Genomic DNA, 27,134 nt, shown 5'->3' on the forward strand with positions numbered 1-27,134 from the left:
GGCTTTTTCTTTGCAAGGGGAAATTAACACATTCAGCATGATTCAGAACATCAGACATGGGCCTTAGACGGAGGGGCAAAGTAAACGTCAAGTCTGGTTCTCCTCATGCTGAGCTCCAGCTCCCTGTGAGCTATATGCACAGCCTGCTCTGCAAAGGCAGCATCGGGAGAAGGGTAGGTACCGGCGGCCCTGTAGATCTGGCCACAGTGCCAGGATATCCAGCAGCTGTGGATCTGGAGTAGGCTGGAAACAGGATCCAAAACAAGAACAGCAGATTTGCTCTCTGCCAACACTGTTTTACAACCCCCAACAATGAGGAGCTGAACAAGCAGCTTGAGAAAGTCACCACCTCTTCGAGACAAACCCTGCCAATATTGAGGCCATTACACCACAGAAGGAAACCAAGAACCAACCACAAGGCCAAGAGCAAGTAAATCAACCAGCAAGGCATAAGCACCACACTCAGATCTACCAGCTGGAAGCAGAGAGCCATCGCAATCACATGCACGTCCAAGTTAGGCTGTGATCATGTTTTTTGCTAGCAAATTTAATCAGTCGTAAACCCTTAGCTTTACGCTACTGGTAGAAATTTTTTTTCTTTCTTAAAGCTAGAAGACTAAAGAGTCATTTTGCTTTCATTTCTTGGTCCCATAGTATCTCATGTTCCAAAAGAGTATGTTCATATTTGGGTCACACTTAAAGCACCTCTTTTCCACTGGATTTCTGTTAGATATTTTAATGATTTCTTTTTGTAGAGCAATTTTTAAAAGTTTATTTTTCCAACTAAAGAGAGTCAGATGCTACTGTAATTTTCACAATTTGAAATAAGTTCATACATTTCAAAACAACCCTATCAAATATCAATGAACGCCCCTCTCTACATTTAAAAGCATTTAAAACAGAAGAACAAGAACAAAATTTTTAAGAAATTAAATAAACTGTTTTATGGGAAACATAATGACCTCCGATTTTAAGACTAACGGACATCAGATTATTTACTGACATTTGTATGCAGAAGCTGCTACTGCAGTTGCTAACAACGAAACTCACAGGCCCCTAAGCATTTGTATTTCAAGTACAGTACTTGCAAAGCCTGATCGAAAGGAGACATCTACTGGTAGCAAAGATTAGTGTAGGCTGTAAACGCCGAACCAAGTTAACAAAATTACAATGCCAAACTAAAAATCCACTGATGCTCCTGACAAATCTAAAAACTACTACTCCTGCCACTAAATAAAATTACTTTAAAAAGTAAAAAAAAAAATCAAAACAAAACACACAGCAAAGGATATTCTCTCAAAGACAGCTAACTTTAAATAAACAAAATTGAAACAGTACTTTAGTAATGTTTACAGAAGGGAAGGCATTTTATTTAAACTCTACTTTTTATTACCAGCAAAGACACAGAAAGCAACATCAAATAGCTAATTTTTTTTTTTAAGTCAAGTATATAAAGTTAAATGAAAAAGGAATATAATAACACAACCATATAAGAAACAGGAATTAACATGCCATCATCTTTATTTAAATACACTTCCAACTGCATATCCAGCTAAATAACATAGTGGCCCTCAGCTGATTACATAAAAGGAAAAAAACAAAACAAAACAAAACAAAACAAACCAGGCCTCTGTTTTATTTTGGGTTTACTTTTAAAAAATCTATATAACAAGTAGATCTAAAAAGGCAAAATTTTAAGCTGACCACAGGCAAAACTTGGCACATATCAGGAGAGTTTTCTGCTTTAGAATATTTCAGATTATCTTTAGATGCAATTAGCTTTTAGAGGATACTGCAAGTGGTAGACTCAAAATGTATTACCATGGACTTTGTCAAATACAGATTTATACAAAACAGGATGCAACTGGTTAAAGAGCAAGCCTTATGATTCATTTTAACTGACTGAAATGAAACAAACAGTATTTAAAAAATGAAAGTGTTGAAAGTTTTTTTTTTTTTACTTTAAAAAAATCAGGAATGGAGTTTCACTAACAAAAGTTTGTTGAAAACATCTTGGTTCACATAAACTAGAAAAACTTGTAAGCCTGTCTAGTGTGAGTCTGCTCTGCACATGAAGAAATTCCAACACAAAACACCTGATCTGAAGCACAGCTGCAACTATTAAAACAGAGAATGGCCATTTCAAACTCCTCACTCTCACCTCATCTCAAACAAAAGGAGTAAGAATAAGCTATCTTCTCCCTAAACTGGGGAGAAACACCATGTGGGATAGGCAAACTTATAAATAATTTCTAGGTAAAACTATCAGTACCAAGAGAATGGGAGCAAAAATACGTGACTAAATGTATCATCTCCAAACTAGCGCTATCAGGAACGTGAAACTAAGAGACAAAATATAAACAACACTAATTCTGTTCTTCAGTTATATAATATGGCAACACAAAGTGCAGGTAAGCCATTTTGCTGATTGCGAACATAGAATAAGCTTCTTTTTGAGAAACAAGTTTGGTGGTGGATGACAGAGTGTGACGACCCTTTCTTTAACAACCGTAACAGTCAAATCACAGTTCTTTCCCAAACCTCACTTCTTCTTTGGTGAAACAGTTAAAGCTTATCACTTTATATGTTTATTTTTCTTATTCCATTAAACCGCATGCAAGTAAAGACAGCAATACCTTTGATAAAGGCTTCTGCAACACAACACGGTCTACAAATTCAATCACAAGGAATAAACGCATACATCAAAGAGAAGAAAAAATACTTAGGCCTTACCCCAACTTCCCAGCCTTCTCCGGTGACGTAAGCCATCATTCAAAGATGTGTGCTGCCAAGTGTTTATGTTCCATTTCTAAAGGAGAACTCTTGGATTCGAAAGCCAGCTCATCAGCTATAAAGCCTCTACTGCCAAACTGCAGGTAAGCAGCCCCAAACTGACGTTACTTCTGGCGCGTGCTGCTTCCAGAAGCCGTGCGGCTAAGGCATAAACGTAAGCACACCTTAACCTCCAGAAGCTACCTGCCATTCCAGAGTCTCCAACAGTCAAAATCCGTCTGCCTCAACGCAACCCCCCCACCTGGCCTCAGAGCAGACTCCCCCCCTCACAGCTGAGCCCGTACACCCTGCGGGGCAGCCCGCCTGCTGGGTCACATCCACCAGGCCAGGCAGGGAGGGCTTCATTACGTGGGATTTGGTCCTCGGCCCGTTGCGAGAAAACTTCAAACTTCCAACGCCAGCTGCGAGCGCAGTCTGGTTGTGCAAACGGCCGGGGAAAAAGCTGTCTGCAATCAGATGTCGGGTCTGGGGACGCGGTGGAGGGAGGCGGACGTGCCCTCTGACACGGCGGGGACGCGGCCCTCCGGGCCCACGGCCGCCTCGGGCTCCTCTGCGCCCCCCAGCCCCGGCGCCGACCCCCCCAGGGAAACCGCTCTGGCAGGGGCCCGTCTCATTTAAGGGCAAACCCCCAGGCGGCAGGTGCGGGCCTCCTCCGCGTTTCCACCCCGTGCCGGCGGCGGGCGCCTGGGCAGGCGGCGGCGGCCGGCGGGGGCCGGCGCGGCTGAGGGGAGCAACGGCCGCGGGGAGCAACGGCCGCGGGGGCGGGTCTGGGCAGCGCGAGCCGCCGGCCCGACCCCGCCAGGAGGGGAGGGGAGGGGAGGGGAGGGGGCGGGAGGGCAGCCGCAGCCCCGCAGGCCAGGAGGAGCCCGGCGGGGGCAGGCAGGGAGGGCCCGGCCTGCCTTCCCCGCTCACCGCCCCCCGCCCCGAAACACGGCCAGCAGGCACCCCCCCCCTTTTTTTTTTACTACTACTACTTTTTATTTATTTAATACTGAAGCGAGTGGGCTATGGTACTGTTTATTCTCTTACTACTACCTCCCTTCACACCTCCTTCAGGCAGGACCACAGCGTTTTCAGTACAAGAAAGAAGTCCAGAGTGAGAGTGGCTCCAGGTCGGGCCTGTTGTCAGACGCCCAGCTGGGGGGCTCTGGGCTAACCAAAATGCTACCCCTGCCCTTGCAGTCGTTTTGCACAGATAACTTCTCGGGGAAAAAAAAAAAAAAAAAAAAAGTATGCTACACACAGGGCCCGTGCATTACCTCTTACAAATGCACAGCCTGAACCATCCACGTTCAATTTCTATAACTAGTTTCCCCCCCCCATGCTGAACTGTGATTAAAACAGCAGTTAGTGATAGCTAAGCCTCTTTTTTAAGAGATGGCTAGATACAGACTTTGCACGTGGCAGTCCGTTTGTAATTTCAGTTCATGTTAGCATGGGACTGCACCTAAAAGTTACACTGCAAGCACTGTTGACTAAGCCATAAAGGTGTTAAAAGAGTAAGGGGAATGTGTACATCTAAAACACGGCTGGTGTCTTATGGAAGGAGCAGAGCACATCCAAACAAGCTGTAAAAAGACTAGATGCTTTTAGTAGATTAAGCACCATTTCAGCTAACAGAAAACTACAACTTCCATACAGGCTACTAAGAGAAAAAATAAGATGTTTCAACTGATTGCAAAGCCATAACCAAGAGGTGACCAGATGGACCAGGGCAGAATGTAACAGTGTAATAAATGGACTGGTAGCTACATGGCATAGGTACTGTATTGCTCAGGATAGACTCCCCAAATTTTTAAAAGGGAGACAAGCATTCTCCTCAAAGGCACAAAGAGAATGTTAATTATAATGGTACAACCCTCTCTAGTATTCAAATCACTTAAAAAGTAAGATTCCTGTAGACTTCACCAAAACAAATCTTGGAAACAGATTAATGCAAACAGTCCCACTTCACAACAATGAAAAACTTTTCCTCCAGTCCCACTTGACTGTGCTAAAACTTCAGCTGGGAGGTTTTAATGATGAAACGGCATCTGGCATGGAATGCTTCTGACTAGAGAGAAGCAAACCTTATCATATTAAGAAATATGATTTCCATGCCCCCCCCCCCCCATTTATTACTACAGAAAGGTTGTCTGGCTCCATCATGACATAAACGTAGCATTTTGCATTGCACAGAAAGGCAAGTCAGCCATTAGGTCAATTAAATCCAAACACAAACAACATTTCAAGTTCAGTGCTTTGTTTCCTCTGGCACCAGAATGAGAGCACTAAGCATGTAAACAGTTACATCACATTGCCTAAAAAGTGTTCCACTACAAGAGAAATATCCATCATGTATATTTCTGGCTTACCAGCACATGCAAAAAGAAAAAAACCCCAAAAAACAACAACAAAAAAAAAAAACCAACAAAAAAACCCACACCACTCTCACAAGATATATATGCTTACCTAAATCTAGGAGAAAGAGAAAAATGAGTAAAAGGTTATTTATCAGAGAATGATGCCCCATGAAAATACACTGAAAGAAAGCATGTTACTTTCATAAACCAATACACATCGTAAGCATCTCTTTTATTTGTTGTAATATAAAGAAGCATACATCATTCAGCTCTTTTAAGTACAACTCAAATTGTACACTAACAAAAAAAAGATCAATTCAGACATCCATGAACATGTCACAACAGGATTCATTACATTTTGCTCTGCTGGTATTGCACTTGGAATGGTTTAAGTAAGGCACAGTAAAAACAAAGTCATTTAGTGCTTGTACAGCAGATGTCTTTTTTAAACACATGCTACATGACGTAAAAGTACTTCTTCTAGCTTATGTATATACACACACAGGGAAAAAGAAAAAGCATGCACTAGAGGATTTAGATTTCAACATATCTTGTTTCATAATATACAAATAAAGTAGTTTAAAGATGTAAACAAATTGCATGCACATAAACTAGAGCAAAATCTTTAATACAGTATCTGAAAGCTATTATGCTTAAATAAAAAAATATAACTTATTAGTACTCAGGTTTATGTGCCATTTTTGTCCTGCAGAGATTAAAAGTCTGGGGCAGGGAGCAGGGAGTTATGGGTGGGCAGGGAGGATTTTTCTGGGTTTGCTGTTGTTTTTATTTTTTTGCTTTACATGTTGGCAGCAGTACATTGGTAAGAAAGACACATATGGCTTTTGCAAAACAATGTATAATAAAAACATGAGGAAAAAGCACAATTGCATTTGGGGTCCAGCATCCTGGTATTTTCCAGTCAAGAACAAAAAAACCCAAAACAAATATCAACGTGATCTACGCTTTGAACTGGGAAAGCTATGCATTCCAAAAAGACCTTTCTAAAGACATTTAAACTCTACAAAACCCAGACACTTGTCAAGTGTAAACTCTTGAGAACTAAACACAGAAGACTCTGAATGCCTCAAGCTTCGCTTTCCACTTCAAATGCTACTGAACAGGTTTCTCCCATGGCTGTGATAGCTGAAGTGCTATTAGATTGTCTTCAGAATTAACTAGATGCCAGGAGTGGGTTTGCTTATTTTTAAACAAGTACATTAGAAATTAAGTAAATAAACTGCATAATTTTTGGTTTCACTTTATCTTTGGCATAGGATACGCCATTTTTCAAATTAAATACAGGACATGTACCACTCTGCATTCCAACATATGCTGAAAAGGCACATTTGCTGCTGCCTGGGTGGCAAGGGAAGACTTCTTATTTTGCAAAAGGCACGGTGTTGAGTGCAACATTCTTTCCCCATCCCCCAAAGAGTGTTTAGTTAAACCAGGTACAGTTCTACATAGCGGCTTCCCAGGAGCTGTCCGTTTTTCTCAGCCACTGCTTTCTTAGCTAGATCCAGGCTTGGAAAAGTCACCAATGCCTCTCCACTGGGCTGGCCACTAAAGTTGTAAAGCACGAGGATGGAATCTGCATGGAGCTGCAATGGTATGAGAAGACAAAAGAGAAAAAACTATTAAAGACCAGAGACCACACCTGGGAATGCAGTTTTTAATGCTGTGCATCAGGTTCACTCCACTCCTGTGTCTGTGGCAAAAGGTTCTTTGTGGACGTGAGAATGGGAAGGAGCAGAAGAGACTGAAGATTAAAAGAATTCAGTCTTAGCTTGGCGAACAGCAGCAGCTCTTATTCTGCTGGTGGGCTGAACAGAATGATGTAGACATAATTCCATGCAAAGATTTTGCTAGAGAAGTAATTCAGATTAAAGGCTAAAAAGAAAAGACTTGGATGTTAATAAAGGGCAAATGGAGCAAGAAAGTCCAGGCATTCAGTGAATAATTCTTGTGTTATGTGGACTACTGGCTAAGTGACAAAGGCTATAGGGTATGTGAATATTCACACACAAAGTTTGACACAAAAAAAAATGTTATAGAGCTGTATGAGAGTTCAGTGTTGGGAGGATGAGCTGAACTTCACACAGGTATACAGTGCAAGAAAGATTGTTCAGTAAAACAAAGTAAAATTTGGTGCAGTCCAACTGAATTAAAGATATATTTATTGTAATTTTAACAAGGCTAAGAAAAAAGCAGGATAGCAAATGAGATTATTTAGTCATTGGAGCTGATTTACTTTGGAGTGCATTTGCCCTCGTGAATTCTTAAAAGGCAGTTCCAAAATGCTGCGTTTAAAGCAGATGTGTCTGCCCTATGGTACGCCAGCCATTTCTGATAACATGCTAGAAGCCCTTCCAAGCTAAGTTTGGAAGCCCTATTTGTTGGGTAAAAATGGATCTCAGTGAAGTTTCAAAACCAAAGGTTGAAGGATCAAAAAGCTCAGCATACAAGGTTAATTTGTTGGAGAAATCAGTGCCAGACAAAATATACAGTCTATGCTGGAAAATCAGTTTAATGAGTATTAACCTAATTCAAGTTAAGTTCACGTGACATATGTCCTCATGAGTTTAGAAAAGGTTAAAATATTTAAGGGTTTCAATTTTTGTAGAATTTATGTGTGTCTGGTATACTGCAAGAAATATCAGACTTCTCAGTTATTACCAGTAGCAGTTTCCGATCAGCTTTACATTCAAACCTATGAAAATAAAGCAAGTACATGCCAGAGTTTCACTCACCCAAACACTTAGCAGGCAGTAAAAGTATTCTTAAGATATAAGCAACAGTACACTTTAGAAATTAAAAGCATGTACAAGACAGTACAGACTCATATAATTTCTTCTCACAGAACTAAAGTTAGTCAAGAAATGGCATGCAGAAAGAAATTCAAAGACAAATAAAAACCATCACATCCAAAGCCCAGTTCAGGTTTGGTTTATTTCAGAATAACACTGTGCTCAAAGAGAAAGTTGTACACAGTTTGGGTTGCACTGCAAATCTGAGCTAAAAATGGTCTGCTCTAAACCAGCTCTTTGCTGTTAATCCATATGGGATCAAGTCATTTACCATCAGTCCTGAATGTAAGTTTAATATTGCAGTTCAGAGTCAGCTGAAAACACACATGGAGCACAGTTAGAGCTCTGAGCACAGAGGAGAGCTTTAAAAAGTAGTTTAAATAGCAACATTGGTGTAATACCAATGTTAGGATCTGCATAGAAAGTTAGCAGAGAAGTCTACACGTTCTGCAAGCAACGTAATTAAGAGTTAAATAAACCCCTTCAGTTTCTTTTTAAGACACACTAGTTTTAGTTTCTTATTTATAGATAGAAATAGATTTTCTTTATGTTCATATATTTTAAAAAATATAGATTCAAATCCATACAAATCTTTTTTCTGGATGTTTTGTTCTAAGAAGAGTGGTATCTGTATGATACTACTTTGGACTGCTTAGAATTCAGGATGGGCTACTCCATGAATTATTTTCTAGTCAAAGACTGTTTCCATCTCATACACAGTAGAACCCTATTGCTGATTTGGTTTAAAGAGACCCAAACATGTTGTCCAAGGTCACGTAAATATGGAAGTGCTCAGATTAACAATGGGTGTTCTTCTGTACACCACCAGACCATGCAGCCTGTAGTGTACCTTCCCCCCAGCAGATCTAAAAGTATCATGAGAAACCGACCAAGTTGACGGTGATTATGCAAAGGTAACTTTACCTGCAAAGGTAATTCTATCAAGGCACAGTATTTGATCGTCATTTTTTGTACTGAAAGTTTTGTGTGTGGTTTTTTGGTTGTTTTTTTTTGTTGTTGTTGTTGTTTTTTAAGAGAAAAAGACATAGTAACTCATCAGTAGCATTTTGAATGGAATACAATGGTATTGGGATGTCACAAACTCCATGTAGGTCACAACAAAATTTCTTTAAGAATTATGTGTTAGTGCCAAAAATGCAGGGAAGTTTACCATTGGCAAATTTAGTTGCATTAGAAAGCCACTACACCAAAGAAACCTCTCCTAAAAAAAAGAATGGAATAGTTCACATTGCATTAGGGAAACCAAGAAACAGAGAAATTAATTTCTAGACAGATATATGATACAGGAAAGAGAAAGCCAGAGGTTTGGGGTTTTTGCACACACATTTGTGTGAGCTTTATAGTCATATCAAGGAAAAAAAAAAATCCATCTTCTATGACCATGCTAAAAATAAAATATTGGACTGAAAGTTTCACATGAGAAACAAGCACTAATAAACCCTTCTCGAAGTTCAACACACCGTCTGAGCAGAACCAGGCAATCACACTACCTCCACCACTGCTGTTCCATCAACTACAGATCACAATTGGCCTATTTCCTTGGGTTAGTTGATTTTTTAATAGGACGAAAGCAGAAAGATTAAAGCAAGGATACCAACACAAGCTACAAAGGGGAAAAAGCCATAAGCAAAAAACTCTGTATCACCAAGCCCTTCTTTCCCTTCCCATTCACCACTGGAGACCCAGTTTCTGCCAGTCGCATCTTACCTTCTTCAGAAGTTACAAAGAGTTACAAACAGACCCACTCTTTCGGTGCTTGTAACATACTCCTTGCTTGATCGCTCAGCTGAATAAGGCCATTGTAGTCATCAGGTGCATACTACAGTACAAGTGTGATATATGATAATCAGCAAGAGAAGGAACAGTTCTGGTACAGCAAGCCACACAGATGATCATTTGCAATCATAATTAAGAGCATCAGCTATAACAACTGGCAGGAGACAGTGAATTTGACAGATACTATTTTTATGCAAGATAAAAAAAATACATCAACTGAATTACTGGTTGTAGAAATAGATTTAAAGTAAATGCATGTGGGTAATATTCTAAACTGTGTATTTCAACTGTTCCTTATCAAGGAAGGGAAATAGTTCAGACCACGAAGTGCTCCTTTTTTCATTCTACTTATGAGACAGCAGCATCAGGTAACAAAACTCTTCAGTTTGCATAATCATGCTTCCAGTAATGACTCTCACTGGGACAGATGAGCATCTTCCAGCGTACATACTGAAGTGGGGGATTAGAAGAAGTGTTCGGATCTCATTCAGACTTTTATGCAGTCATGAAAACAAACAGCAGCTTCTCTAGGGTGGAGTAATAAACACTTCAGCTGCATATAACACTTGCATTACATAGACTACACCAGTGTAGTTAAAGAAAATTAATGTCCCAGCATGAATGCACTTAAAAGCTAAAATAGCATTTACACTAGTATGGTACATTTCCATATAGGAAAAAGAAATAAACTATACAGTGTAACTGCATCATGATAGATTTGTAGTAGAAGAATATTAAAATAAAAATAATGACTGTACAGCACAGTCACACCAATAAATTAAAACAAAAAACCCCACATGTGGATCAGATCTAAAAAAAATATTTGAGATCCTGAATCCAAATAGTAATCATGCATACTATTGGAGGCCCTGATACAAATATGAAATCTATAGTCAGAAAATAGATCTTGGGGAATATGAAACCTTGTTTTGTATCTATCTCATAATCTTTCCAAATTATATATCCTGGAAAGGGACTAAGCGTTCTTGCACATGCTATAAAGACTACTGGAATGCCTCCTGTAATCCAGACAACAAAATGTTAGCATAACCCAGGTTACAGAGTATCCTTTCAGTGGCAAGAAGAGTTTCCAGTCTCCCCCAAAATGGCCCTTTGGCACTAAGGTTTTAGAGGATTGCCAAATGCACACAATGTAGACATACTATGCTGCCTTCCTTCAGTATTTCTATAAAACAAAAAGTCTCCTGCCAGCTTAGGGAGAAAAAGGTATTATATTTGGGCATACAGGACACATGTATCCATCCAAAGTGAAGTTGAAGAGAAAAAAAAACAACCATCAGAGTATACACCTTCCACAGAGAACAATAACCGAGAGCCCAGAGAACATAAAAGAAAAGAAGAACCTCCCAGAATTTTTACTACCGAATTCTAGCCACCTTCACATCTAGACCCATGCCATTAAGTAAAAGACAAATACAAGAAGTATTTTCTAGATAGTCTCTGCCAGGGCAACCAGACCGTGCAAATATTAGATTTATCAGTTCCCAGACCTGCCCTTGAACAAATCTACAAAATGTAAGTTTACTCTTTGGAAGGAATGTCTCAAGATAGTACATACTTTAGATTATCAGTAGATGTACAGTAGGTAAAGATCTATAGTCTTGTGAGGGACAGTGTTTAAAACATTACACTTGAAATGCATAAACAATGTGGAAAACATGAAAGTGGGAAAACTACCCTGCACAGAAATGACAAAGTTGTCAGAGCTTAGGCCTAGGCTGAGAGACAGATCAAAACACCTAGCAATAGAAGCAACTTTTAATCACAAAAAGATAGGTAAGAGACTGTAGTTAAAATTAAACCAGAAGTTGTGGAACAGTAAATTCTTCAAACCTACAGATTTCAAAAAGTAGTACTGCAAACCAAGCTAGGAAATAAAGTGACGGAATTCTTATTCTGTGTGAATGAAATGGAAACTACCCTAACTTGCCTGAGGAAGTACATGATCGTGAATACTTCTGATTCTGTCTGCATTTCAGAAACCCATAAGAACAGAACAAAAACATCCAACCATGTAGGACAAACAGTGTAAAGCCAAGGGTAAACCTATAAACTCAAAATGGAAATACAGTTTTGCTAGCTTCCCCTACAGTGCAGTAGGCCAAATTCTGCTTCCATTTAGATTTGAAAAATACCACCTAGTGGTTTAACCCCCCAGTATAACCAGTTGCGAGTTCACTGAGCTAGATTCTAGCAGTTTCCTGTATACACATTATTGAGACCTGAGACAGTATGACAATACTGAGATAATATGAAACTTCACATTGTATTTTCAAATACCTACCCTTAACACACAAATAACTGGTTATTAGTTACTAAATACTGTAATAGTTCCCCTTAAATTTAAGGGAAATAAAATTAAAAGCAGCCCTCACTGTTAGTGCCTCCACTATCCTCCTCTTATCCCACTATCTTCTCATTCCCACCTTCCTTGCTTCTCTGAACTGAAGCACAGCCTCTTTCCTCAGAGTTGCTGCCTTGTTCCCTCCCCCCTTAAATGAAGAGCTCCATTAGAAAAGTCAGCCTCAGATGTTAAGGACATCAAGACATACGGTTCTCAGCATACACTCTGGTGCTATACTGACTTCTTCCAGTGATCAGAGATGGGAGCTAGGATCAAGAAAGATGGAAACTAAATACGGAAACTAGGTATGGGATAAGGTTTGCATTTAGAACCTAACCTAGGAGAAGGAAGCAAAACAGAACCTTTGCAAGTGGTTACTAAATAAGGTTCTGGGGTCAACCATCAGCTCTACAGCAGGCTGCAAGATGGCAGGAAGAATATGCATACATACTGGGAAAAAACCCACAGCTGATTGGAACAGAGATTACATCAAATAGTGAAGAATGGCATTTCCTGTTCCCTACATTCTTGTTATCTCCCCTGTGACAGTAGGGGCTTTTATAGCTTAAGACACGTCTGTTAATAATGGCGAAATGATGTTTCCTGAATGACATGTTGCTTCTTTACAGAATCAGCAGTTTACCTTACAAGTGTAAGGTAAATACCTTTCTAGGTATTAACATTTGAAATGGCAGAGATATTTCAACTTGCGTATATTAAATAATAATTATAATATTAAATAACATATTACAATAGACTATATAATAATAATAATAATAAAAGACAGATGTACATTAAATAGCACTAACTCCACTCTCCTAAAGGAGATGACCATTTCTGACCAACAATTACCTCCAGTATGGTAGCATCTCCCAGACAGACTATCTGCTATGCTTATTGCAGTGCAAAGCTTTTTAAGATGATAGAAATCAGAGACAGACTGGTTAATAAAGAGGTAGTATACTATACTCCCTCCTTGTACATTTTTTTTTTTTTCTTCAAGCTATTTTATTTTATTTATTTCAGAAATACCTGTTACACTGAGGGGAATACGGGACTGTCCTTGTCCTCTCACAGACTGTGCACAGATTTAACCAGGTCACTAACCAGTGAGACATTGATTTTTAATTTCATTTTTTGCAGTTCCTATAGTGGACGTTTAAAGATCAGTCTAAAAACAGCATATGCAAAGCAATCTAGGGGGAAAAAATCCATTGCTAAAAACAAAATTAAAATTGGAAAGCATATTTAGACGTGTCCCAACTGGAAAAAAAACCAAGGGGAAATGAAGGAAAAGAAAAACTTCATAGGCAAAATGGCCACATCAGGATTGCAGCTGCAATTCTAGCCTAAACTAGCAACAAACTCTATCACAGAACAGTTCCTAAAGGGAAGAAATCCAGCTCTCATACTTTGGAAAAAAGTCTAGATACAGTAAGTCTGGAATGTAGAATCAGATTTGATGAATAGCTAACTGCAACCTTTGGCACAAGAGTCAGGAGAAATACCCAAAGCTGGCTTTGCCACTGAAGTATATCAATTGTACCTTAGGAGTGCCAATACAAGCACCAGCAACCACCTGAATGCTCTGCGGAACAGACAGTGAAATACATAATGCCTGTTCCCAAAAATACAGCATGAAGATGGTGCCACTTTAGTCGCTTGCTTCAAGCATGGGAAGTAACAGACAGAAACAGTAGCCACTAATTTACTAGTCCCAGTCTCATAGATGCTTTCTCCACATAGACAACATTTCCAGGTGGAAGATAAATTTAGGAATAAAGCAAAACAAACAGCATACTCTATCCTGAGAGCACAGGGGTGAGCATATAATAACGTCTATATTGCCAGATGACTTCAAATATCAGTAAGTAGGAATTCTTCCTCTACCACATCCTCTTTCCCTTCCCGAGTCAGAAGGAGCTATGCCTAGAATTGGCACACAGACGATGGGGTATCCCTCTCAGACTACAAAGCATCGGATTTCAAAAGGAACCCATAGAAAACAGAGAATACTTCTTTGTTTAAGCATGCATTTCAGAGAAAAAAAAACCCTAATCCCTAAAAAGTCAGTAACAATGAAGCCTGCTGTCCTGATACAAAAGAGAAATGTTGTTAATGCCCTTGGAATTTAGCCATCCATCCACTTCACTTCCTTATTACGTTTTAAGCACAAGCCACCCTCCTCCCCCCCTCAATGAGCCTTGAATTCTGGGTCTCTGAAGACTTGGCAGATTAATATACTGCAAAAGCTCTTTTTAGCTGAGATAAAAGGCACCTAAGTCCAGTATAGGTTTAAAGAACAGTATTTCTTTTAAGCTTCTCTTACATAAAAACATGTACACAAAGAAGTCTCTACATTCCCATCCTAACCTTTTTTCAGCAAATTCAGGAGGCTTTAAATAAAGCTCAGATGGTGACTGTGGCCCCTAAATCTTAGTCTTCTCCTAGTTTATTTTTTTACCAGTTCTGAATGAAACATACTACTATACTTATACACAACCTACCTAAAGAGCAAGTCTGCTTTCTAAGAACTAATCCACACAGTCTTTTTCAGGCAGTCATGAGTTCACTTTATGTTCATGCCAACCTCCAATAAACTGGGCAACTACTACTAAATGCATGCTGAATCCCAGCTAAGACAACAGTTGTGAACTAGCTTTTGGCCAGCTAAGACCATGGGCACAGTTAAATTGCATCTACTTGTACATAAACCTCACAGTTCTTGTCAGAATACCAACTCTGTTCATGTCAGCAGTAAACATGCATTCTCATAAGAAGCAAAAAAAAAATTAGGTCATTATTTGGAGACTAGAAATATTTCTCATTGATTCATTTAGTGGCTAAAGAGGAAAATCCATAGAGGATTTAGCCAGTAAATAAAGAAAAATACTTCTTAGTGAAAATTTTGTTCTGGTATGCACAAACAACTTCACATAAATCCATCGCTCAACTACTACACCTGTTCCTTCCTTATTTACTTGATCTCTCTCACTGCTTCTACAGCTGTACAGAGTGATGGCCTAAAGTAACAGAGAAGCCTGTTGCATGTAATTTTTTCACTATTTTTGCACTACTTCTTCCTCAAACTTTTCCCCATAGGATCTGAAATACAAATTATTTTTCCTAATTCTAGAAGGGTCTCTTCACAATCACATATTTTTCAAACTATAAGGGAAGTTTCCTGTAAACATCCATAGATCCCTTACCTCAACATAATGCCCAAAGACCAGCATCTGCTGAGCAGCTGGTGTTTTAGCACCTGTCAGAGCAACTACTGTCATCGTCATCCCACTGTCTTATCTGAATTGTATAGTGGGTTTTTTTGTTGCTGCGGTTTTGGTTGTTATGGGAGTTTGTTGTTGTTGTTTTTTTAAGTATCCCTTAGCTATGTATCCAATATATAACTGGAGTCAAATCAATGGCCCTGTTGCATTACAGTACCACAAAAAAGCAGTTTAACATGAATTGCCTACTGAATCAGCGAGAACTAATATTGGCTCTCTTGAAGATTACAGTACACTACAATATTATACAGAAAGGTGATGAGAAAAATTTCCATCTCTAAGATTTACTATTAAAATGCTTCACAGTTTTTTCAAAATTGTTTAATGCAACATACATTAAACACATGCAATCTGGAAGGAATTTTCAACAATGAAAACAAAGCAGAACTACAAGAAATCATGCTGTTGAACCACTAAACAAGAGGCTACTGCTGATAAAATTAAATTAAAATTAAAATGCTGATCTGCAGATTTTTACTTTATTTATTATTAGAAGCATGTACTGATATTGAGACCAGCGTGTTGAAGCCCGTGATAAGCAAAGTCTATCTCTTAAGAGGCAGGTCTGGTATGAAAGGTACTTTCACTTAAGTAGCAACATATCCATACATGCAATACACAGAGCCCATGAAGACTGAAGGAAGAAAACAGAAGAGAATAAAGCAAGAATTAAAACTTAAAACCTGTTCTCTTCAGACAAGGACATACAAAGACAAAAAAATCACCCTTCAATCTCAGCATCTCCGATCTGGTTCCCAGATACCAACATTGAAGCCCACTGAATACCAACATCAGTTAGTTATACAGAAATTAAAACCATGCCCAAACCACTGGTGATTATTAGTGGCTCACTTTATAAACAAGCAGAAGCATCGTGCAATACATCCTTGGGCAGCAGCAGAAAATGAAAAAATAATGTGAGGAGAGAGGAAAGGGGAGGAAAAAAGAAAAAAAAGATTAGTTATTGCTCCAGAGACATAATATTGTCCCAACACAGTAAGTCACCACCTCTTTTTTCCCCTAAAGGAATGAGCGAGTATAAAACTAGCATTACCACATGCGGGATTCCAAGAACAATTCAAAATAATTCCTTGGCTCCTTTATAAGATATTGAACCCGATCCCATTTGGACACCATCTTCTAAAGAAATCAAAGAGGTGACCAATTTAATAACAGTAACTGATGATGACAGGAGGTTGCAGCAGAAGTATATAGTTTTCATCTTGTAGCAAAATCTCTATTTGAGACATTTAATTGTGCAATACAACACTATGAACTGCTCTCCAAATGCAGAAACAAAGAAGAGGGCAAATTCAGCACCAGACCCAAAGTTCAGATTCACTAAACTAAAGATTTAGTGGAAGACAGAGCTACTAGACATTCTCACTGACCAGTTCCATGCACAGACAGGTTCAGGTCACATTTTTCAACAGTGCACTTACACATCTAGGTGAATTTCAATTTAGAAAATAGGCTTCCTCACTTGAAGTTTTAATACACCCACCATCCATCTACCAAAAACCCCAGTCAGTTAAAAAAAAAAAAAGAAAGAAAGAAAAAGGTAAAATATCAATGACTAAGCAACAGATGAACAGATGAAATCATGAAAGCCACAAGTAACCAAACTTGGTTTGAACTCTGGAAATATCTGTTGAAGAAAAAGCCATAAAGTACAATGACATTTAGTTTCTTTTAAATGTTTGTCAAAATTCATCACACTTTTTAAGCTAAACAATATAGCTTTAAGCTTATATTTAGCTATAAGCTAAACCTTCAAATTTTTCCACTGAAAAACCAAGTATGAGAAACTACTTTCAAACATAAATGTAACATTTGAAAAGAAGCCACAACAGGTGGAGCACTGTATCTTCCAAATACTCAAGACTCAGAACATATCATATATATTTAAGCATCTGTTCTCAGTCTACACTCATTTACATAGCAGACATCTGGCTCTACAAACTAAAGCCCATTGTCCTTTAAGAATTCTAAAGAAGAAAAAGAAAATGAAAAAAAAAAACCCCATACCATGCCTGAATGTTTCATATTAACTGCTGCTATGCATTAAAAAGAATCCATCTGTATCTTACACTTTAGCAATACCACTGTTATCCAACTTACAGAATTTTGAAGGACAAACATGCAAAAATTATCTTCTTTTCACACATATCACTTGAACAGTGGTTTGAGACCCACCAAGAGGATTTTAATTCAGGGCTTTTGAGTAGTACCAAAAGTGCAGATTTGGCAAGTGCCATTATCCACAGAAGTTAAATACTCACCAGAACATACAATATTCAATTATCTTTCCTTTTAACAAACACGTGGTGACAAAACATGGATATAGATACAATATCCTCTGAGATGAAAGGCAGAAGACATGGAAAGACCCATTCCATGAATTCAAGTAAGCGCTGCTGGAAAAAAAATGTTTGTACATGGTGCTTTTTTTTTTTTTAGTGTTCCTCAAGCAGGTAAGTTTCTATGTGTTTGCTCATTGATCGAGCATTGAATCAGTACATACTGGCTGAAGTTACCTACAGCATGTAGAATATTGGCTATCAGTATAAAATGGTTTGGAAAATACAGTTATCCTTTAGGTTGCAATGTAACACAGTTTTAATGGAAAATGTTTCTGCTTGTAACCAAAATAATTAGTCCTTGAAAGAGTGTCTGACAGAGGTGTCTGTCTGTCTCCTTTTGCAAGCAAGTCACCACACATAGGTCAACACCTTTTGTACTAGAAATTTGCTCTCAGCAGGCTATAACACTTAAGTCTTGAAGGTCAAACACTGACCCTACCTAGGGCTCCCGCCAAAAAGTGGCCAGAACTGAAAGCTTTTGGCAGCCCTCACCTTCCTCTGGCAGCCCCATTCGCAGCCCCACTCACACTGGCGCTCTGTGCTTTCTCCCTCTCCAAACTCAAACCTTAACCCTAGACAATCACTGCTTTCAAATTAGGATATGTCTATTATATAGGAAACAAGGCAAACTGTATATTATACTTTGGTCTGCCAGTTAAATATACAACATAGAGCTTGCACACTTGTTCAGCAACTTCCAAAAGCACTCACTTGCTCAGTTTGATCCCCACCGATCATTACTCGGCGGTCCAAATACAATATCAAGGAGAGGGACTGCGTACTAACCTGGTACCCCTGGAAGAAACTGAGTATCTCCTTCATTCCTGTGTTATATGGCAAGCCCTGCATACGGACTAATGCTCCAGGCTGGGGCAGAATCGGAGTGTGGGTGGCAGTGGCAGCAGCAGCTACAGCTCCCGGAGGAGCTGCAATATAACCCACCGTGGTAGGCGATACTGGAGGACTGAAAGAGAAAGAGGCGCAAAATTGTTATGAAAACCAATAACTGGTTTTAGTACTCGGAATAGGCAAAGATGATACTAAAAATTTAAATTTGTGAATAAGCCCAAAAACCACAGAAAACCAAGCTGCTTTGTGGACTTTCTTCATTTCTCTTCAGCATCTGATAATTTATTTTTAGAGAAGTGAGGGAAAGGAAAATAGCTAACAATTGTAGTTGAAGACATAAAGAGTAGCATTTGTTATTTCACAGGGGAGAAAAATAGTAGCTGCAGATTGCTAGTTCTAAGATTGTTAATAAAACCATAAAGAAAAGCCAGGGGCTATGTGGATCATAGTATGAAAAGCAGGAAAGGGCCCAAATCTGGTACTTCTGAGCCACAAAACGGTGAGTAAAGTAGCATCTCAGGTCAGGGCCTGTCTAGCAATTTACCAGATAGTCAGGCTAGTAAGTGTCACAAGCCTAGGAACTATGAATGAACAAGCTATTTCCCCACAGACCCAGGTACCAGACTTCAGTGAGCCACGTTGATACCATCTGTGAGAAAGGAAAAGGTGTAAGCAAAGCAGAAGATCTCCACATGTAAAGTGTTCTGTGTTCTCACTTATAATAGAAGTCAAACCTAGTACACACCTATGATGAGTCTTTCAGTATGGCAACAGTGTCGTTAGTACAAGAACAAACTAAGGGATGAGGGTAGAGGCATGTATTGACACAGCTTCTCATCTGGCCAAGAAATAGAACTGCCTTGATGACATTGCCCCAGTGCTGAAAACACTGTTAAATATTAGACCAACATTATAATGACATTCAAACAGAACCTACACAAAAGCCGAACTTCATTACAAGGCCACAGAGATTCAGTTAAAGTGGCTACTGCCTCTGCTGATGAACATCAAGTTCCCAGGATTATCTACACCAGAAGTACAAATTTAAGAGCTGTTCACAGGTGATGACACAGTTGCCTGTTCCACCAAGATGAAATGTCAAGAGAAGCAGCTAAGTCTAGGGGTTACCTGGGATAGTAAGCTGTGTAATTCATATAAAGCTGAGCAGCCTGAGCTGGGTAGTAGGTAACAGCTGGAGGAGCAGTTGTGGAGGCCTGGGGAGTCCTGGTGGTTGGCAAGAGGGCTTGTGGCTGGTAAAGCGCTGCCTCTGCTGGGATCACAGCTGCTGTCTGGAAAGCAGCATAAGCTGGTGGCGAAAGACCTAAGAACAAACCAGGACACAGCAACAAAACCCAATCAGAATGGTGATCTCTGCTACAGGAAAGGAATTATTCATCCTGATGTGATTAATACCACCTGGGCATGATTAATGAACACTTGTGCAAAGACTGCTCTCTAGCCTCTGCCCTGGAGACCCCTGCTACATCACCATGAATGACAACCAAGGCATTTGAAATGAGCAATTCCTGAGAGTTCGCAACTAGAGCTGAGCAGCCTTGTCCATATGTAAATGGAAAGTAGGGAACTTCAGAGTTACTCAAAGAAAGCATAAAGCCATGTGCATAGAGAAAGCAGGCGTGCACACCAACACACCCTCTGTTCTTTCTAACAGAAGTTGTACTCTGTGGGACAAAATTACCATAATATTAGCTACACATGGGCATCCACAACTGCTGACCATGAGTCTTCATGTATAAGCCTCCTGCACCTTCAAAACATTTTTAGGATCTAGCAAATGGAAAAAAGAATACCCCACACTAGATCACTAGTCTGATGCATTTTGATGAACAAATACCTGATTTGTATAGGAACATTAAGCTTGGCTTGGTGTGCAAATTGTTTTTATATACTATATTTGGCAGCTTTTTACTATTTTGCAAATACACATCAGTATCTGCTTTGTGATTTGGTAATGAGACTAACTAGAATGGTATAGTAAAGTTCCATTATAGTTCCACAATAAGGTTCACTGTAATCTTAAATAAATAAAAAAATAAAAATCCATCCAACTTCACCACTCTATGGTCTGTTACCATATCATCCCAGTGGGTGTTTTCCTTCAAAAATAAGCCCATAGAGTACCTTCTCAATGCTCTAAGGCAAGATAGCAAGAGCACTCATTGGCAGCTAGAATACAGAATTTCTCCCCCTTTTAAAAATCCCTCTAATTCCAAGTAGGGTTCACTACAGCAAGTCTACCACAGAGCTCAGAAGAACAGTACACCCATAAAAAGCAAAGTGTGCAACAATTTCACTGGCAAGGCCTTGCTGCCCTCTACTCACCACCGAAAATACAATAAAAATGCCTCTGATCAGTCCCATTATTGCCCAAAGGGAACAATTCCAATCTCAGCATGTATAGATGGATGATTATTGATCATGGCAAAACCCAAGTCAAAAAGTGAAAGGCCACAAAGCTTCAGCACCTACCACATATCAGCCTTTAGCAGCAGAGAGCAGAAGAATTGGAGACTTACATGGTAACTTACATGGCGGTGGGGATAAGCCACTACGATTTAAAGTGCCACCCATTAAAACAAAGTTCATCTCCTCTCCTGAACACTGGAATACTTCCACATAACGGTCCTTCATCATTTTTTTGTGACATTTTTGAGCCACCATAAAGGCTTTGTCAGCAGATTTCATTTGGATAAAAGCATCACCTGATGGTCGTCCCTAGGGGAGGGGGTGGGGGTGGAATAATCGTAAGTCAATCTGCTATTAAAAAACATGCAGAGCACAAGAAATGCAGAAAGTACTAAGATCAGATGTCTACTGAAAGTCTGTATTGTTCTTCCATCATGTGGCACCAATGACTAATAACTCAACAATTATTTTTTGGAGCAGAAAGGCAAGACTCATGTAACCAGCACCCAGTTAACATAACTCTACTTCTGACTTCTGCAGAATGAAATAGAGAATAATTTAGTATGGAAACAAACTTTGGAGGCCTCTACTCCAAACATTGTTCAAAGCAAGGCTAACTTTCATGTTACATCTGGCCACTCATGGCCTTCTCCACTTGAAATCTGAGCATCTCCAGAGGTGGAGATTCCGCAGCATCTCCTGTTCAGTTGCCTAACTAATTTCTCATTGTGATTTTTTTTCCCCTTTTCACCCAATTGGAATTTTCCTTGATGCAGTTTATTAACAGTCTCTTATTCTTTTGCCATGAAGCTCTGGGAAGACTCTGGCTTTGCCTTCTCTGTAGCTATTTTTTTAGGTAATAGGACAACAGTATAAAGCTCCAGACATGCTTTAGTAAAGTCCATAGTTACATTAGAAATTGATTTCCACATTTGATTTTCTGCAACCTGACAGACTTGGCTGTATGTATAAAATATTAAAAACTTTCTTAACAAAAAAGCAAAACAAAAATAGTAGATCTCTCTCATATTTTCTTTAATACCTCAATATTTCTGTGGCTAATAGAGGTTATTTTTAACACGACAAGGAAAAAATATCCCTATGATTATGTCATTAAAATATATCCAAAACACAATTTTTAATTACCAACTTCCTTTAAAGCCTGAGAAGTGTCTAATAAGTTAGAAGTTAGGAAAACCTAATACTTCTACAAATACCACTCAAACTCATTGAGCAGGAACCCCAAAGCTGACAGAGCAGCTATGCCATCTAACATGAGACATTTCTGTCTTGTGTATTTCCAGCACTTGACTGAAACACAAAGTCCTATTTAAGACAGCCTCCAGGATAAAGCTATCATTAAAAGAACGAGCTTTATCCTCCCCAATCTTGTGCATACATATATAGAAAGAAAAGCACATGTGTATGTAAAAGGGGAAGACAAATGAGGAAAAGACAAACAGAACATGGTTTTCTCAAGGTTATAGAAGACTTAAAGCACAGCCAAGAACAGGTAAGCTACCCTGACTTCTAACTCTGTTCAATAACTGGAAAGTTAGCCCTCCCATGCAAAACACTGTTACCTGTTGATTAAGGACCATGTGAACTCCATGGGGCTTGATATCAGCTGTGGCATCTCCCATAAATTCCAAGATGTCATCAATGCCAGCAGTGTAAGGTAGGCCTCTGAGCCGGACACAGTCACGTATGCTACCCGTGGCAATGGTATATGGTGGGGGTATGACAGGAATTATGGGAGTTGGGAGAGTGGGAATAAGAGGTGTTGACATATATCGATTAAGTACCTGTTGGCAAAAAAGCACATTGATAGAGATTTACACACCATCTGGCTGAGCACAAATCAGTTCTCATAATACTATTTCACACATTTAAACAAATCCACTTCCAACATCAGAGAAAAAAAACCTTCTTAAATCAAATTATTGTGGATAGTTTCCTGTTGGGCATTTGAAAGTTTCAAACTCAGAAGGGGAGAGGGGAAGTCTAACAAATTTAATTTGCTAGACTCTAATAACAGACCTCTCTAATCTCATTATAAAAAAGCTAAAGGCAGATTACGGTTCATGTTGGAATATCCCAAGAAGGAACATCTGAAAGCCACATTTGTGCTAATAAACCAGTATTGTCACATACAGTTCTTACTTAAATTAGTGTAAATGAAAAACAGTCATTTTAAAAGAACTGAAACCTGAAATAACTAATAAGTAAAAACACTAGCTCTAATTCATTCATAAAACCTGATTGGTTAAGTGAGGGTGCTTGGTTTTTTAACCTGAGTGCTCATCTCCAAGTACAGGTTTTCAAGGAGTAAGGAGAAAAAAAGAAAAAAAAAAAAAGTATAAGAATTATAGGTAACCTTGATCTCAACATTTTATTTTCTCTTGACTCATTCCCAAATGACAAAGGGAACTTAACTTGCTGTTGGGGCATACTGCTGAAAAACATATTTAGTGATGATTATCAGAAATAAACAAACATATTGTACCAAAAGAGGTACCAAAAAAGGCAGTTACAAAGCTTTAGTTTTCTCAATAATCATTCAGCCTAGGGAGTTTGTCGCAACAGAAGCCTTTTTTCAAGAATCTACTTGTAGCACATTTCAGGCCAGAAATCTTCTCCCTCAGTTGTGTATAGAATATTGCAATTACTTTGTATTAACACTAAGTAGATGAGAGCTGGCTTTACCTCTTGTAATTACTCAAACAAGCAGCTTGTAATTCCCTAAAAAAAAAAAAAAAAAATCATCCCTTGCTCAAGCAGCAAAAAAATTAGGGTGTCACCCTAGACAGCTGTCAGAGGAAGAAGTAATGACATATTGGTAGAATACAAGTTTTATCCAGGTCTCCCTAACAAAAGTGAGAGCAAAAACTTGGTCACTGTGACAGAGTGTTTTTGTTCCTTAGAGGATTCAGCCTTGTTCTCTCGTGACAGAGGGGAGAAAAAAAAAAAAAAAAAAAAAGGAAAAAAAATCTCACCATGCCATTTCACTTAGTCTTTTACAATACACATATCAGATTCTTGGCTGGTCTAATCTCTGTATCACAGTACTAAGGGTAAACTGCAGGTCTATAAGCATGGCTATTCTTTCCCTTGCCCCAGCCCTTCTATTGAAAAGGCTTCTCATGTCACATAGGTTGAAACAGTTAAGTTTTTACAGCCAGTGGTTATGCAAAAACCAGATCAAATCTCATGATGGTTACCTTTGGCATTATCAGTCTAGAAATATTCTGTGTCAGGCAGAAAAATGTGATTTTTTCACAGGCTCGAGTTGCTGGCCAAAATAAAATCATTTTACCAGTTCAAGAAGATGATTATAGGAAATGGTGAAGCATAGGGAAAAAAGTGAAATATATTATCTTAGGACAACAAATATTTCACTTCCTTTTACCAAAAATCAGATACATCCCGGTAATTCTTAAGTTTCCAACAAAGCAGTTGTAGGAAAAGCTAATTTAATGTATCCAGATTTGGATTTAATGTTAGAAATTCTGTACACAGACACCAGAATTTAAAGACAGTACTGTAGATTTCAAGAAGCATTACTACAATACTATCAATCTAGTATAATTTTAGAATTATTTTTGTGATTTCAGTCAATCCTTAAGAAGTAGGAGAAAATTATCCAATGATTTTTACTTTACAATCTGAGGGATGTTAAAAAAGAAAAACAAACAGTGGCAATAAAAAACCGAAAAAACCAATACTGCACAATTTTCCATGCCAATCAGTAAGTACATATTGCTCTTTCTAGAGCTTGACATCTTTAATATAATAGACTTTCATGGTTGTCTACAATGTATTTGTGTGCAAGTGTTAGAAGAAATGTTTTAACTGTTAAGTTTTGAGTCTCACAGCCAATAGTTACAACCTGTTGGACTTCTGCTGCTGTGCTCCTGAAGAGTTCAATGTAACGTTTTCCAAGTATTTCTTTGTGCTTTTTAAGTGCATTCTGTGCATATTCTTCACAGGAAAATAACACAAATGCATCTCCTGTGGGCCTGCCATCTGGGTACTTGACAAAGAGAAGTCCCTCTTTCCCTCCTGTGACTGGGCACTCCGGCCCCAGGAACCCCAAGACATCCTCCTGAGTAGCAGTGAATGGAAGGCCTCTCATCCGGATGATAACTTGATTCTCCTTAGATAAGAACTGGGCCACTTCATTGGAGGTGCCTGGTAGAAAGACGACAGCATATGGTCAGCCAACAATGTATGATCATGCTGGTCAGTCAATTTGACACGACACAGGAGCGGCAAAGCATTAAGGAGCCACATAGGAGGTAAGTAGCTAGCAACAAACCCACAGAAGACCTGAGACACTACTAACTCCCAGTAATCTATTTTGAAGTGAAAATCCCTTACCCTGAAAATGTGTCATATTTTAATGAAATTGGAACAAAGATAAGATTAGTGTGAAGTTATACAACATATATAGATCCCTCTACTTCAAAGGTTCATCTTCCTCCCAAACAGCAAGACCTGTCTGTGAACATCACAGCCCCAATGCTCACAGCTCAAATTCAACCACATGAAACCAGAACTTGACAGGGTCAAGTATTCTTGGAAGACAAAACAGGAAAAGCTACTTCATTATGTATTTGTGTCCTCAGTCAGGAAAAGAAAAAAAAAAAAAAAAAAAAAATCAGAACTAAAACAAGACTCCTATGAACTTAAGTAATCACACTGAACTCCAGCATCACTTACCTCCTGCAATTTTTAAGAATTCTTCCCCAGTTGCTTTGTAAACCTTAAAAAGAAAAAAAAAAAAAAAAAATCACACATGAAAATTACAGCATTCAACTCAAACACACTCACTCTTCCACATGTGAGAGAATTGTATTTTGGTACTTTGAGAAAAACAGAAGTGTGGTTTGTTCTCATTTAAAACTGTGGTCTAAAATATTCAGGTTGCTCTCTGAAGATTTGTTTCAAGTCACTCTTTTTTACCTCAATGTATCTGCTACCCATGTGATGCTTATGTCTTTCCAGTGCAAGATCTCTCTGCTCCGAATTGACAAACCGAACTAATGCCTCCCCATTTCTTCTTCCTTGAGCATTCAGACAAAGAGCCACACCACCTCTGGAAGGTAAAGCCAACAAAAATAAACTTAGTTTAAATCTTTAATACATTTAATATATAATTGTGTAAGAATAGTAGAGAAATTAGACTAACATGGAGTTTACAGATTGAAAAAGAAATTGCTACTATCCACAACTTAATTTCATTTTTAATGTAACACAATTGTACTGCAGAATCCACTTCGGTGAGATCTTGGATCTCATGCTGTTCACCACTTTCTCAACTTCCACGCAGATGTAAATTTGCAAGCCCTTCCTATCATCTCAGTGTTGAGAATCTGGAATACATATTAACTGACAGGTATGCTAAATATATATATATACAGAGGTGTACACATATCAGCCATATGAAAATTTCTTCCAAACAGCACTTGAAGGTTTCTGAATCTGGCCTCTTTTGGAGGTATAGCAGAATACTGAAGAGTCGACACAAAATTAAAGCATCTATTATATCTTGCAGTAGGAGTTTCTCTCTTTAGGTACTAGCAATAAATGAACGTATGTTGGTTTTCAATTGATAAATCTCTTTTCTTCTTCACACACTTCAAAACTTTCTTGCACACCTAAGGCTGGTAAACCTGTTCAGGCATCATGACCTGGGTGGGGAGGGGCCTGGGTGGGGAAAGACAGTAGAAGTGAGGACTCTAGTGGGGGGTGGAGGGGATGTATGTTAAACAAATATTAACAGAACTTGCTGTTAAAGTCAAAAGTGATAAAGCAAAACAAATTCTTATTATCTTACTTGGCAATGTTAAGTCCTTTGAAAAATCGAGCAATATCTTGGTCTGATGACTGCCATGGCAAACCTCTGGCACGTATTACTGTCTCACTGTCCACTGTTTCAGATTTACTACTGCACAGAAAGAAAGAGAAGCCAAAGTAAGATTTAATCTAGGTTTTCCATTATCTTACCAAATTTCACTTTGCAACTAATGTAACTTGTAAATCAGGAGTATATTTGCTGTTGACACTCTTCCAATTCCGTTACTCCTTTCAATAAAGAA

The 27,134-nt window shown here is 38.8% G+C and overlaps 1 protein-coding gene across 6 annotated transcripts in view; it reads right to left on the reverse strand.

Moving 5' to 3' along the window:
* Positions 1 to 5,348: 5,348 nt before the first annotated feature.
* ESRP2 (epithelial splicing regulatory protein 2) overlaps positions 5,349 to 27,134 on the reverse strand; it is a 47,724-nt gene continuing 25,938 nt past the window's right edge. For 3 of the 6 annotated variants that reach the window (XM_069793710.1, XM_069793708.1, XM_069793709.1), the window contains 9 exons: positions 26,873 to 26,983; positions 25,999 to 26,131; positions 25,756 to 25,798; positions 24,923 to 25,224; positions 22,617 to 22,838; positions 21,144 to 21,342; positions 19,735 to 19,927; positions 18,544 to 18,721; positions 5,349 to 6,739 (listed from right to left, as the gene is read on the reverse strand). In XM_069793710.1, coding sequence (XP_069649811.1) covers positions 6,581 to 6,739; positions 18,544 to 18,721; positions 19,735 to 19,927; positions 21,144 to 21,342; positions 22,617 to 22,838; positions 24,923 to 25,224; positions 25,756 to 25,798; positions 25,999 to 26,131; positions 26,873 to 26,983 — 1,540 coding nt within the window. In that variant the 3' untranslated portion in view covers positions 5,349 to 6,580. Of the gene's footprint in view, positions 6,740 to 9,673; positions 9,786 to 18,543; positions 18,722 to 19,734; positions 19,928 to 21,143; positions 21,343 to 22,616; positions 22,839 to 24,922; positions 25,225 to 25,755; positions 25,799 to 25,998; positions 26,132 to 26,872; positions 26,984 to 27,134 lie in introns of all 6 variants that reach the window. The other 3 variants (XM_069793714.1, XM_069793712.1, XM_069793711.1) reach the window with 3 other exon arrangements.

The sequence above is a fragment of the Haliaeetus albicilla genome, chromosome 10, assembly GCF_947461875.1.
Source record: "Haliaeetus albicilla chromosome 10, bHalAlb1.1, whole genome shotgun sequence".
Lineage (NCBI taxonomy): Eukaryota > Metazoa > Chordata > Aves > Accipitriformes > Accipitridae > Haliaeetus > Haliaeetus albicilla.